Source organism: Mustela nivalis (assembly GCF_964662115.1).
Source record: "Mustela nivalis genome assembly, chromosome: 14".
In the NCBI taxonomy this organism is placed as follows: Eukaryota; Metazoa; Chordata; class Mammalia; order Carnivora; family Mustelidae; genus Mustela; species Mustela nivalis.
In genome coordinates, this window is record NC_139033.1 from 19,091,133 (window position 1) to 19,105,037 (window position 13,905).

The 13,905-nt window shown below is 64.3% G+C and overlaps 1 protein-coding gene across 11 annotated transcripts in view; it reads left to right on the forward strand.

Annotated features, from left to right (window-relative positions):
• Positions 1-13,905, forward strand: part of FBRSL1 (fibrosin like 1) — a 76,790-nt gene that overhangs the window by 36,311 nt on the left and 26,574 nt on the right. For all 11 annotated transcript variants that reach the window (XM_082700145.1, XM_082700139.1, XM_082700144.1 and 8 more), the window contains exon 5: positions 10,999-11,028. In XM_082700145.1, the coding sequence (XP_082556271.1) occupies positions 10,999-11,028 (30 nt within the window). The remainder of the gene's footprint in view (positions 1-10,998; positions 11,029-13,905) is intronic.

Consider the following 13,905-nt stretch of genomic DNA (forward strand, 5'->3'; position numbering starts at 1 on the left):
ACCCCCAGCCCCAGCGCCATCCTCCCACACTGGAGCCCAGCTGGCGCGGGCCACGGCGCTGTGGAGGGAGGCTGCTGTGGCCGGCAGCGTGGCCCCGGCTGGCCCCGGCACGGCCCGGACTGTGGTTATGGAAGGTTCCTTCACGCCCGCGTTCGAGCTTCCATTCGCCTGATGCAGGCTCCCCTGGGTGGTTCCCCACGGGCTGCTTGGGCCTCCTCATAGCCCTGGGGCTGTAACCGGCGTTCGCAGGGCCAGGGCCAGGAGAAAGCATTGGTGGTGTGGCTCCTAGGCCGAGTAGTCGTCAGACCCCCCTGGACGCCAGTGGCCGGGCCAAGGCCCCTTTCCTCAGCAGGCGGGCCCCCTCCCCCCACGCGGGCTCAACACCCATTCACACGGGATCCCGCCAGGGACCCTAGCTCCTGGCTCTGCACCTGCTTTCCCACCCTGGGTCCCCGGACCCCCCACTTCTGGTGGGATGGGTGCGTACGGGCCCCTTGTCGGTTTGTCCCTTGAGCCGCGCCCTCTGTGGCTGAAGTTGGGGGGTGCAGCATGAGCGGGGGTGGGCCCGGGTCCCACCAAGGCATTAGTGGCAGGAGGGTTGGTGGGTGGGTGCAGGGAAGCCCTGGCCAGCTGTCCTCCTGGAGGTGGCAGGCAGGTGCCTGGGGCGCCCCTAGCCATCCCAAGACTGGCTCTCCAGTAGTGGCCCAGCTCCCCTGTCCCCAGCCGCCCCTCTGAACAACACTGGGGGCTGGCAGGCCCCAAAGCCTGCTCTGTCTTTACGAGGCAGGTTTATGAATCCATTACCCTGCTCCTTGGGCCACTTCTGAGCGGCCGTAATTTGTACAAAAGCAATAAAACCCAGTCAGCCTCTCCCTAGTGCGGCAGCTGCATTCTCCTCGTGACCTCTGAGCACTGGGGCAGTCCTGAAGCCAGCTGCTGGGGACAGGGATGTGCCGCTCAGGGGACAGCGGGAACTTGCGGGGACTGCAGGGTGTGTCCCGAGCGTGGAGTCCTGACCTGTGATGCAGCCCCGGCCGGCCTGGCTCGTTGTCAGAAGGTCCCCTGCCCACCCACCCTTCACTCAGACCACCTCCTAAGGCCCTGGGGTGCAGCCATGGCCCACCTCCGTCCCGCTGGTAGGACATGCAAGTCCTTCCCTGTGTCCCTGTCCCTCAGCACTTTGGCTGGGGGTGTCAGCTCCAGCCTGCCCACACTGCCTCCTCCGGCTCGTAAAGCTGTGAACCTGGCCCTCGGATGCATCCAGGGGTGTGATCGCAGGGAAGCTGCCCCCGGTGTGCAGACAGACCAGCAGACCAGCTGGGTGGGCCCTTTGTTGCTCAGTCTGGAGATGTGGCATGGGGTGGGGTGGGGGGCGTGACCTCAAGGGCCCCAAGCTGCAGCCCCTCCCCCACCCAGCAGCTGGGTTGCAGGTTCTTCCAGAAACGGGGCAGGGCTGTGGATTGCTGTGTGTGTCTAGATAGAGCAAGACAGGACAAAGGATGAAAAGATAAACAGGTGACCTGACCTGCCCAGTGCTTTAGCCAGTGGCAAGTGCTGAGGAGAAAGATACACCAGGCAGAGGGGGTGCTGGTGTCCAGGAGGTTGCTGGTGTAGAGGGGTGTTGAAGGGGAGGGGTCTGGTGTGGAGGGGAGGGGTCTGGTGTAGAGGGGTAGAGGGGAGGGTGCTGGTGTGGAGGGGAGAGGGGGGCCCCCTGCTGTGGAGGGCAGGGCGCCCCTTCTCTGGCGGACATTCTGTGTCAGCGGCTCTGCGGGCAGCTGTGTGTGTCTGCAGGTTGGACCCGTCACATGGGCACATTTCTGAACCCCGTCTTTCTGCAGCTGTTCTCTGCAGGTGGCCTGGTCCTTGTCCCCTTGCTCCGCTGTCCCGGGTAGCGGTCAGCCTGCCCAGGGCAGCTGTGCACCAGGCACAGCAGGGTTGCTTGACCTCCCCTCCCAGGGTGCTGGGGACTCACCCTGCTGGCCAGAAGAGCTTTCCATGCCCACCCCTTTGCCCTGTTGTGTTGCCCCGCCCGCTGGTGGCCCCACCCCACCCCCACTCCTGGGGCAGGGCCATGTGTGTGCTGGGGCGGCAGGCATCTGGCGGCCCCCACACGTCCCAGTCAGGTCGGGCCAGCACAGACCAGGACAGCCGCGGGCCCCTCCCCGCCCTGGGCCCCGGGACCTCGGGCAGGGAAGGGTCCGCATCTGATCCAGGAGGACTGCTGGGACCACACCCTGCTGCTGTCCGCAGAGGCGGAGCTCCCGGGCCCCTGAGATAGGGGGCTGGGGATAGGGCTGGGGAGCCAGAGGCCACTTGCCTGCCTCCCCCGTTCACAATCCTCCCTTTGGAGAGGGACAGCTGGGCTAGGTCGGGCAAGGGTCTCGGTTGTATAGGAGGAGTGTGAGGCTGCCGTGGGGCTGGGGGCCTCGGTTTTCTCTGCCAGATGGCTGGATCCCAGAGAGGGGAGGGCCTCCCCCGTGTTTGCTGTTCCTGCACCACCCGCACCATTGTACCCCCACCCACGGAGTGCACATGCTGTGGGGCGCCACGTGTCTGTGACAGTGACAGCCTCAGCCTAGGACTGTGACAGCCTCAGCACCACCGGCCCCAGGAGGGCCCCTTCCACTGTGGGTGGGAGCAGAGCAAATCTCTGGGTCCCTGCCCTAGCAGGCAGCAGTGAGAGAAAACAGAACCCATGGTGACTGCTTTCCGGGTGCTGGCTGACAGGACGGGGGGTGCTGGGCACGAGTGCGCCCCGTGGTCAGACAGGAGCCAGCCGGGGACATCCGGCCAAGGGCAGATTGGAGGTCAGGACTGAGTGGAAGAAGGAAGGGGCCACATGGAGGGTGAGGGGCCCAGCCAGCTCCCAGGGCCAAAAGGGAGGCGGGCTTCAGGGAAGGCTGATCCCAGCAATCGAGGCATGTCCAGCTCATTGGCACTTCTCTGGACAGGTCATTCGATGGGAGTTTTAGGGCCCTGTCAGCAAGAGGGGGTCTGGGTTCTGGGGGGCATGCGACATGCCGGGGCACCATCCTCCAGCTGGGAGCCTGGAGCCTTGGACTAGTTGTCCATGCCGTGGGGGTCCCATGGGTGTGTCCCCATGTTCTGTGTTGCCTCTCAGCCCTCTCAGCAGGACTTGCATTTAGTGGCGGGAGAGCATAGGTGCGGGACAAACCAGCTCGTCTCCGTGGCATTGTCCACCCGTCTTTAAAGTCTCCCTGCCCCCGTTATTTTATTTCAAACTGGCCACAGGCACGGGACAGAGTTCAGCGCAGTGCCGCTGAGGGCAGGCAGCAGCCCCCTGCCGGCCCCGAGCCGCTGGCAGGAGAACGCCCCCAGCCGGGCAGGCACGGGGTGAGCCACGGATTTGGGTCCGTCTCGGTCACTTTGCAGGAACCGCTAGGAGAAGTGACCCAGATACGCTCCCTGCCCCGCGCTCCTCTCCCTGGGCACAGGGCCCCTCCCCTTGCCCGCTCTGCAGGGAAGACCACTGAGCCAGCTGTGGGACGTCGTCTTGTCCCGTCTCACCGCCCTGTGGACTCAGCTCTAGGGAACTGTGTCTCGGCAGCATCACCTGGGATCGCTTGGGCACCTCTGACTGGGGCAGCCTGAGCTGAGCCTCGGACAGCATGGTCGCCCCACAGGGTCCTCCTGGCTGGGCCCGCACACTGTGTGAATCCCAGGAGGGGCTGTGGCGGCCACCATAGCCTCCTCGCCTTGCTGGTTCCTCCCCTGGAGCCTCCGGACAGGAGCCAGCCTGCAGCCCTGCTCCCCCCAGTGCTGCCCCCACCACAGGGGACGCCTCCAAGGCGGTGGGGCAGCTGGCGCCCTCCGTCCTGGCCTGGCCTGAGGTGTGGGCAGACCCTGCTGTCCCTTTAGTGGGGGGATTGGGGGTTTGGGGGGCAGGGGTCGCTGGTCGCTGGGGCCTCCCACCTCTGCCAGCCCCCGGCCTGCCTTTCTCTGTTCCGAACGCAGGCCTCCAGTCCAGCTGCCAGCCGGCTCTGCCTTCTCACCCGGACCCTGTGTTGCTCCGCGGCGCCCAGGCCCCAGCCACTGGGAACGGCCCAGGGCGACTTAGTTCCGAGCCCAGGACTCCCGTCCCGCCAGGGGACCCAGCCATAGCCCTGGCCCCAGAGGCCAGATGCAGCCTCTCTGGACAGGCCCACAAGGAGCCCTCGTGGCGGTGGCCACACGTGCCAGGAGCCAGATCTGGAGGGCAGGCGGTGGGCCGGGTGCGGGGGCGGGCGACGGGCCGGGATTCAATTATGCAGAACACGCAGGGCTGCAGGGCACAGGAGGTTAGGAATTAATGTTAACACTGTTCTGGTTAAGACTTTTTGTGTTCATAAATAATTCATAAGGCAGTTAGCGCTTTGGGTCTGACAACAGGAGAATATATTAATACAGTCGACTCCGCGAAAGGTCAGCGGCGGCGGCGGGGCTGCGGCCGTCTTTGATTCATTCGCTGACACGGGCTCGTTAATTACTCCGGCCCAGCGAGGGCTGTGGGGCGGCCGCTAATGAGAGGAAGGGGGCCCGCCGTCCCTGGGCGTGGAGGAAGGACCGGACCGGCGTCCCTGTAAGGCCCCTGAGGCGGGAGCAGAGGGCCCCCACCTGCCCCCCTGAGGCTCGGGTAGGGCCTGGCCGGCTCCAAAGAAGCTGTCAGGGCCTCCTGGCTCAGCCGTGTCCCGGAGTGGCCGTCCGCGGTCTCTGAGTACTTACGGAGCGCCTGCCGCAGGTGAGGGGTGACTCCAGGCCCTGCAGTCAGGGTTGAAGAGAACCCGAAGTCCCCTCTCATGGGGGCCGTGGAAGGTAGGGCGGGTGGGAAGCAGGACAGAGGAGTAAACGTGTGCCCGTCGCAGCAAACGCGCATAGAGCGGAGGGAGTCGGAGGGGAGAACGCAGAGCGGCCATCAGGCTAGGGCCCGGGGTGCCCCTGAGTGCCCCTGGGGGGATGGCACTCCGACGGGCCCAGGAACGTGACCGTGCGGTGGGGGGAGGGAGTCCGAGCGTGTGTCCGTGTGAATGTGCAGGCGTGTGCACGTGAGGGCTTCATGCAGGCAGGGGGTCGCCTTCTGTGTGGCCGGGAGCTGCGGGGGGGAACAGAGGGGCGCAGGGGCTGCCCCGGCTCTGTGGGCGTGGGCGTCTAAGCACAGCCAGCACCCAGGGCACCAGGCGTCCATCTGTCCAGGCGTGTCCTCCATGCCTGCTGTTGCATGGTGCTCCCCAATTCCTCCTCCCTGGTAGGCGAACTCAGGTTGACCCACAGAGCAGTGCCCAGTTCTCCTTGATATCTTTGGTAACTGCAGCCAGAGAAGAGGAAAAGTCATTTTGTGTTTTGCACAGTGGTGCTGTGGGATGGCCATCACTGTGAAACCCAGGCCTCCCTCGGGAGTACCACCCCCTGGAGACCCCGCAGCGGGAGCAGGAGGATAGTTCAGACCTCAGTGGTCAGAATCCACGTTGTCCCTCCAACCGTCCATGTGTTCACTCCCTGCCAGCTCCGTCTGGGTACCGTGTGCACCGTGCTAAGTCTTTCATCCATCCGTCTGTCCGTCTGTCCGTGTCTTCACTCCCTGCCAGCTCCGTCTGGGTACCGTGTGCACCGTGCTATGTCCTCCATCCATCCGTCCGTCCGTCCATCCATGCGTTCTGTCCAGGGGCAGCAAGGCAGGTCCCATGAGCTAAGAAGTGGAAGGACCAGCATTCCATTAGAGGATGGCTCCTTTCCTCCGGGTCTCCCCCGCCCCGATCAGTCACCGGACCTGCCCAGCACTCTGTGCCCGGGACTCTCCCCTCTGACGTAGCTTCATGCCATTGGCAGCTCCTAAGCTGTTGTGTTTCCAGCCCCGGTGCAGACTTGGCGTCTCAGGAGTACCAGACCCCACGCCGTGTCTCCATGCGCTTCCGTCAGAGACCACTCTCCGCCCAAGTGCGGGAGGAGGCCTGGAGCGGGGTGGGGGGTAGGCACGCCAACCCACTTGTTTCACAGGGCCCAAAGAGCCCACGGGTCAGCTGTTGGACCGTCCTTGTCTCTGTGAGGCGGCCCATTCGGGGTTCTCAGAGCTCTAAACCATGGCCCGCCACTGCCCAGGTCTTGGGGGCCACCCGAGATGCAGACACTTGAGGCGGGGGGAACACAAGGGGGCGTGGGACGGAGTAGGAGAGTCGTTCGGCTTCTCTGGGCTGCTCTGGGGGGCGCACGCGGGGCGGGCAGGTACCAGCCCTATCTGTCCCTGCTGCCCCCACCTGGGAGAGGTGAGGACGCCACCTCCCTCCTCCAAGTGCACCTGCGTGTTTCCAGCCGCGCTTCTCCGCTCAGTGGGTCTCACTCACCCTCAGCCCGTGGAGGCCTTGCGCACTTGGGCTATTAGGGCTGCAGTAACTTAATTGCTCGTTAATTGGGTAATTAGTGCTTTGTTTTGCTTTAAAGCCTAAACACTCATAAAAAGTGAATTAGCTGAGTAAACAAGTGTGGGATTTTCAGGGTCCTCATCTAGCTATCGTGCATAATTAATCAGGCTCACTGTGACTTTCTGAGCCAGCGTGGCCTAGGGCCCTTTGCAGGGTGATCCTGGAGCCCCAGCCCTGTCCCAGCTGCCCTGAGGGAGTCCCTGGCATGGGGTCCTGATCAGAAGGGCCAGACTGAGATTGGGTTTCAGACCCCATGCACCCACCCTCCTGGGTCGGCTCCCAACTACTCTGCCTCTGTTTCCCCACCCGTAAGCAGGTGGGTCGGTGCTGGGTCCTGAGTGGTAGAGAAGTACTCCAGGGAGCCAGTGCGCCACCAGCCCCACACCCCACAGCCTGCCGGGCCTCCCGCCAGCGGAATGTGGGGCTCCCCTCTCCAGCCTGCCCTACGGTGTCAGGACTGCTGTCCGGCACAACCACACCCCAGCTTCTCCCCGTTGCTGCCAGCTAATCCCTCACCTGCTGGGCCCCCGCTTCTTGTCCGTGGAGTCGGCGAACGCCCAGGTGAGTACTGGCGGGCCCGGCAGCCGCCCCGCGCGGTGCGCCCCATCCTTGCAGCCTGGCCCGGTGCTTCAGACACAGCTGACCCCATGGCCGCCCCAGCCACAGACCAGACCGCAGCCCCCACCCCACCCCTGGCACCCCTGCCTGTGAGGTCCCGCGTCACTGCCCAGCATCTGAGGGTGGGGTGCTCTGACCAACAAGAGTGAAAAATGGCCTTTTCAGCCCAACTCCAGACCGTGCGTGATGGGAGGCGGCTCTGGGCCCGGGGCTTCCTGGAGTCTGTTCGGGGCTCCTTTTTTAGCTGAATTGCTTATCGGGGCACACGTTGCATATCCTGGGGGAGTGTTTACAGCAGGATAGAAGGCGAGCACCTTGGGCCCTTCTCTGTGGGGGGGGCGGGTGCCCACGCGGGCAGGCAGGGCAGCCACTCTCCTCCCCGAAGCTCTTCCGAGGCAGCAGCGCTGGGTAGAGCGTTCATGAAGCCCAGTGCTGCTGGGCCACATGCATAGGGACAGGTGACCCTGTGTCAGGTCACCTGGGTGCACATGTGCCCTGCATACACTGAGACACTGGGCAGGATGCCCTGGGCAGAGCATGCATTGGGCAGGACGCCAGGCGCTTCCGTGAGCCGGGCCTCAGAGTATACCTTGACGTGTCTCAGAACATGCACATCCGTGACGGGCCAGCTGGGCCTGCACGCACATGCATGAGCCATGAAAACAGCCCACATCAACAGTTTGTGCCTCTTGAAACTCCCCGGGTGTCCCCAGAGTGTGGCCTCAGCACCGACTGTCCAGCAGCTCAGACCTTTCTGCCCCGTGCTCAGGTGGGCTGCCTAGAATGTTCCATGGCCTTCTAGCCCACGTTAACCAGGGGCCCTGCTGATTTGGTGTGCAGCTGCTCAGGGCTTTGTGGGTGGAGTGCTCTTCCCGAGTGAGCTTCAAGCCAGCGAGGAGTCAGGTCCTCCACAGTCCCCGGGCAGCTGTGTGAGCAGGGCCTCCGCAGCAGACATCCCAGACTGCACGCTGCAGTGGGAGCGGGAACCTGGTCTGGGTCCAGAGCACCAGGCCATGTGCCGACCCTCAGCCCTCTCTGACCCTGGATCAAGTGGGGTCACCTGAGTAGGAAGCTAGGGGGAGGCAGAAGCAGAGCTGGGGCGGCTCGTAGGATCTTTCTCTATGGCAGAGCCCAGGGTAGCCTCCGGGCCCTCTCTGTCTCCATGGCCTGAGGGGGCCCGCAGTGGGCAGGACGGACCCTGCCCCTGCTCCCTGCTTCTCTCCTCCCCACTCCCCGGGGGCTCCTCTGGCCCAGGCCCAGGCCCAGATGCTAGAGCATCTGACGGGAGAAGTGGGCTCAGAGTCAAGGTCTCCTTGCCCATGGATTTTGCCTGCCTTTGTTTGAGAGATGGGAGACAGCAGCCTCCACTAAGTACACTGTGAAGCCGGAACTAATGTTCACACTGAGAGAAGAAGAAGGCACATTTCTGTTGCAGCTCAGTGACCGTGTTGATTTGTCTCCTATCCCGGGGGGTGACAGGCAGCCCCCACCCAAGCAAGTGGCTGCCCGGGTTTCTGGAAGAGGCCCAGGGATGGAGGCCGAACTCCCCAGACCTCCGGTGCAGGTGCTCCTGGACCGGGCAGGGCACTGTCAGTGAGAGGCGTCTGTGTTCAGACCCTGTGGGGTTTGGATGCCTCCAAGAGCCGTTAGGTGATACGAGGGAAGAGGGTGAGGCAGAGGTAGTGATGCTGAAGATGATGCTGGTGACGGCGGTGAGGACGGTGATGGTGACGACCGCGACGGCAACGGTGGGGAGGATGGTGGTGCCGGTGACGGCGGTGAGGACGGTGGTGACGGTCATGTGGATGGTTGATGACGATGGTGAGGGCGATGATGAAGGCGCTGGTCGTGACGGTGGTGACGAGGACGACCGTGGTGACGGTGGTGCCGAGGGTGACGTGGGTAGCAGCGACAGTGAAGAAGTGACCGTCATGCTGACAGCCCTTCCGAGTCCGTACCCAGCACTGTCCTGGAGCTTGTCCTGGAGCTTGGCCTGTATTCACTCATTGGAGCTGCACGACAGCCCGCGGCCGGGCTGTTGTCTGTGTTACAGAAGCATAAACTGAGGCATGAAGAGGTCCAGGGGCCTGCCCGAGGCCGCCCGGTGTGGGTGGCAGCGCGCACCCGGAGGATGTCAGCCCCTTTGCCCACGTTCTGGCCTCCCCACCGTAGCCAGCACATGCACTTGGGGCCTCGAGTCTGTCCTCTGCTCCGTGGGCTCCCTGCTTGACCCGCACACACACCCCAGGGTTGCCCCCCCCCCGGGACCACCCAGCCCTGCTGGATCCCGTGAAGGTCACCTCTCTCAGGCAGTTCCTGTAAGACAGATGTGGCTCCTTTTCCCTCCTTGCCCTGATTAATTGCCTCATTCAGTCCCGACTCTATTGCAGTTAAACATTAATTCAGTAGGACTTAATGACGGGAACTTGTTTATGACGTGGCCTGTGCTGGCTGACAAGGGGGTGCTGTCGGTTCGTGACAGGGCCACGCATGCGCTCGCTGGGAAGCACCCTAACCCCTCCTTGATCGTCGGGTCGTTAAGCTCTCCCTGTGACACGGAAAGCTGCGGGGAGAGGTGTGAAACAGCCAGCCTGGGGGTTCCGGGCGCCTGGTCCTGCCCGGCACACAAGGCCCCACCCTCCCGGCGGTTGGATGGGACTGTGGTTTCCGACGCAAGGCCTAGGGCCGCTCACCACGCAGGAAGAGGCCCGGCTGGGGGCCTCCGGTGGCTCCGCCAGCAGCTTGACTGCTCTGTGCCAGCTGCAGCGAGCGGGACTCCTGGCATCCATCCCAGCCCCCCACACGCCAGGGCTCCCGTGGCAGAGTTGGGTCCCAGCTCCGCAGGACAGGACCGTGTGCTGCGCGTGTTTTGGTGTGTCCGGCCCCGCACCTCTCCCGTCCCGTCTCACAGGCTCCCCTCATCACCCTGGCGTACGCCTCCTCCTGGACTTCAGCCACCCTGCCCTCTCCCAGCTCCCCGGACCTGCTCGTGAGGGACTGGCCTGGCCTCTTGCCATCGCGTGGCAGGGACGTGGGTGTGAGGACACCCCTCCCCACCAGATCTCTGTCCAGGCCCTGCAGGGGGGCTGTGGGGGTGGGACGCTTGTTAGCCTCAGAAGCCCCCCCACAGCGTGCGCATCCCCCAGGGCCACTCCCAGCTGCAGCGGGCGGCTGGTAAAGCACGGGCCCACCTGTACTGCTCTGACCTTTGCCATCGAGCGCACCCCGGCCCTCACCCTGGGGCGCCAAGGGCAGAGCACCCCCTCCCTGCACTCAGCGACTGGAGGACAGCAAGGCGCGCGGCTGACGGGGACCTGTCACCCTCCCGCGCGGCCTGGGAGGCGCATTTTCAGCGGTAGCATTCATCTGACACAACGTGCTGTAATTGCGGTTGCTAGGACGGGATTATTTTTCTTTATGTTCTTTTAGGGGGAAAATTGCTGTGGTTCTAGAAGAGCAGTCTTTCTTTTTAAAGCTCTGCCTGCTGAAAATGGAAAACAAAGATTTGTTTGCACGATCGCCGACCTTTCTTTCATTAACTGAGCTAACACGCCCAGTGGTTTCTAGCCAGGCCGCAGGGGCGCGGGAGGCACGGGTGCCTTCGGGAGCCCTCCCTGCGGGCGGTGCCTGTGGCCGCAGGCCTGGCCTGACCCCCTTGTCTGTCTGAGGGATCCGAGCCCCCCTCTGCCCCTTCAGTAGAGCCGGGGCTGCTGGGGCTGGGCTGCCGTGGCCCTGCCCAGAAGGCACCCTTGATCCTACCCTCGGGCTCCCATCTGTGGGCACCCTGGAGGGCAAGCTCCTCACCTCTGCCTGGCCCACCCCTCAGAGCCTTTCACCGAGGGCCTCGCTGGCACTCCGACCTCCAGATCTTTCCGGGCCCCCCAAGGTCCAGTCACCCCGCGAGGCTCCACCCACAACCCTGCCCTGCGACAGGTGCTGACTCTCCTCTGTCTCTCTCCCCCCGCAGTGTGACAGCGAGAGTGAAGGGGACGACAAGGTAAGCCCCCCACACCTCCTCCCGAGACCTCCACCCACAGGGGTGTGGGACAAGTGGCCTCCTCACATGTCCCGGCCCCGTCCCTGCCAGGGATACCTGGGGGCGGGGGGGGGGGGCACTGTGGGCGGGGTGGGGGGCATGTTGTGGGTAAGTGCCACCCCCCACCTTCCAGGCTGGGGTCCGGAAACATCACAAGAAAACAGATTTCCACTAATAGCAGCGGCGCCTTAGCACCTAATTACCCTCCTTTTCAGGAACAATGAAGTTCCCATTAACGCAGGATTTATGCACTTGGAGTGTTTAGCTCAGGAAAAACCACAGCGCAGGCCTGCTGGGGTGGGGGGGCCTTGGTCCTGGTCATTTGCCGGCCCTTGTGTGTCCCATGGGAGCAGGGAGGAGGCCACCCCCAAGCCCTCAGCCCAGCGGCTGTCTGTCTGTGGGGCCCCTGCTGTGTGCTGAGTGCCTTGGAGGCGGGACTCTGTCCTGTCATTCACTCTGCTGTCCTGAGACCCTGGGGAGTGGGAACTAGAACCCCAAGGCATAGAGAGGGTCAGGAGCCTGCACAGCTGGCCCCTGCAGTCCTCCAGAACATGGGAACGGCACAGCTGCAAAGAGTGGCAGCTGCCAATGAGGCCGCCGGCAACGGCCGCACCGAGGGCAGGTACCAGCTGGGCGAGGAGGACCAGCGTCCAGGCCGGGGGCCAGAGTGTTCACCCCTGGGGTCTGCCGTGCACTGGCTTCCAGGCCGGTTTTGTGAAGGGGAACAAAGTCCCATGGGGAGGTCTGTGCAGTGCACGACCCTGCTGCGCAGCCAGCTACTATGTCCCGGCCTGTCCCGGCCTGCGCTGGCGCTGTCTGAGGCCTGGCCGGCCAGATGGCCACCCTTGGCAGACGTACGTGAGCAAGTGTGGGAAGGGCTGGGACACTGCCTGGCAGGACAGGCCTGCGGAGGATGCTGGGTGGGGGGTCCGGGTGACCAACCTCAGAGCCTGGTGGAAGGGAGCACGGGAAGGGCCGGGGGGCTCCTCCGTGGCAAGGGGAGGGGCAGTGTGGATGGGTGAGGCCTGAGACCCGCCGTGCAAGGCGAGCCAGCCCAGAAGTCCTGCGTGGGTCCTTATTGGGGTCTGGACCATTCGGGGAAGGTGGCCGGAGGGCGGACGGCTAGGAGTGAGCACCGCTGTCTGGGGTCCGGGGCGATGAAACAGCCGGCCACCCTCCCACCCCCACTCCCAGCAGCCCCTCTGCAGAGCGGTTGCTCCCCAGGCTCTCTGAGGAGTGAGCCGAGGGGCCTCAGGAAGCTGCAGAGCTGACCCCTCGCCTCCGGCCCGCCTTTCTCTAAAACCACCTTGAGGGACGCGCTCTCTGAAGCCAGAGGTGCTGGAAGGGGGTTCAGAGGGAGGGGTTGCTGAGCCCCTGAGACCGCTGGCTGTCCCTGCCCAGGCCCCCTGGCCTGCCTTCCACAAAAGAAACCAAGCTGCTGCACCCCAGGTGGGTTCCTTCCGGGCGTCACTGTCCTGACTCGGCCGCCAGGTTGCACCGTGCCCAGAACCACGGCTCTCTCCTCTCGGCCAGAAGCATTGACCCCAGCCCTCCAAGGGCCTCTGAGGCCCCGTGCAGCCTGGCCTCTTGGTCACTCCTGGCCCTGGTCTGCTTCACCCTCTACCTCTGAGCCCGCCCCTGCTACGAGAGTGGCGTCTCTGGGCCGCGGAGACCAGGGGCGGAGAGGGCAGGCACCAGGGCGCAGCTCAGACTGTGCCGCAGGAACAAGCAGTCACTTTGGACGTAGCCATCGATGCCCTGGACCAGGTGGCAGGCCACCACCAAGGGCTAGCAGGGGCTGTCGCCGTGGCCTCCGCTGCACTGACCCTGAACGGGGAGTCCACAGGCCAGTCCTAAGCAACGCTTGGGGACCAGCCTGGCCCAGCCTGGCAGAGGGACAAGGGGGACAGGTGTGCTCGGGAGGAGCTGACTCTGGATGGGTGCAGTGTGGAGTCTGGGACTCATGATTCTTGTGTTTCTGGCAATTCCCTGTGCGCCCCGAGGGAAGAAGCCCTGCCCTGGAGAATCTGGAGCCCTAGAGTCGGAGTCCCAGAGCCCCCTGCCCGGAGGGTCTGGCTGGGGTCTCTGCTAGAGCTCACTTCTCTGTTGCGCCACGCATAGCCACTTGGCCCAGACCCCTGTCCAGGCTGCCGCTGAGGCTCATGGCTGTGGGTCCTGAAAGGAAGGCTGTGGCCAGAGTCAGCCTTCTACAGACCCGTGTGCTGGGCGGTGGCCACCGTGAGTGGTCAGCACAGGTGATGCAGTGGCCCAGCCCGGCATGGGACAGCTCTTGGCTCTGGGGCTCCAGAGGGCACAGGCCTCCTCCCTGGTCACCCAGGTTTGCCTCTCCCAGGAGTACCTGGGTCTTCTGAGACACTGGGGTGTGTCCCTGGGCAGCTTGGGATGGAGGCCAGAGGCTAGGCTAAGACCCCACACGATTGACCGTGGGGCAGCATGGGCTGGGCATGTGGGCTTGGGCTGAGCCCCGAAGTCTGTGTGAATGTGGGGAGGAGCCCCGGAGAGGCTGCCTGGAGCAAGGGTTCCCTGAGGGGTAATCGGCCAACCACCACGGACCGGTTGTGCCTGGTCAGCACTGGCAGGGCCATGGTGCCTCACCAGGCTCTGTGTGGCTACCTGGGCTGCTGTTCTGGATGCTGTGACTGCCCCCCCTTGCCCTCCCCCCGCCCCCAGTGCCTCTTATCTGGGCACACACAACCTCTCCGCTTGTCTGCTTACAAATCTGTCCCCGTCACATGCAGAGACCCATACTGCCTGCACAGTCAACTCCCAGCCCTCAGACCTGGCTTCCAAGGTACAGATGCCTGCTCTCTCCACACG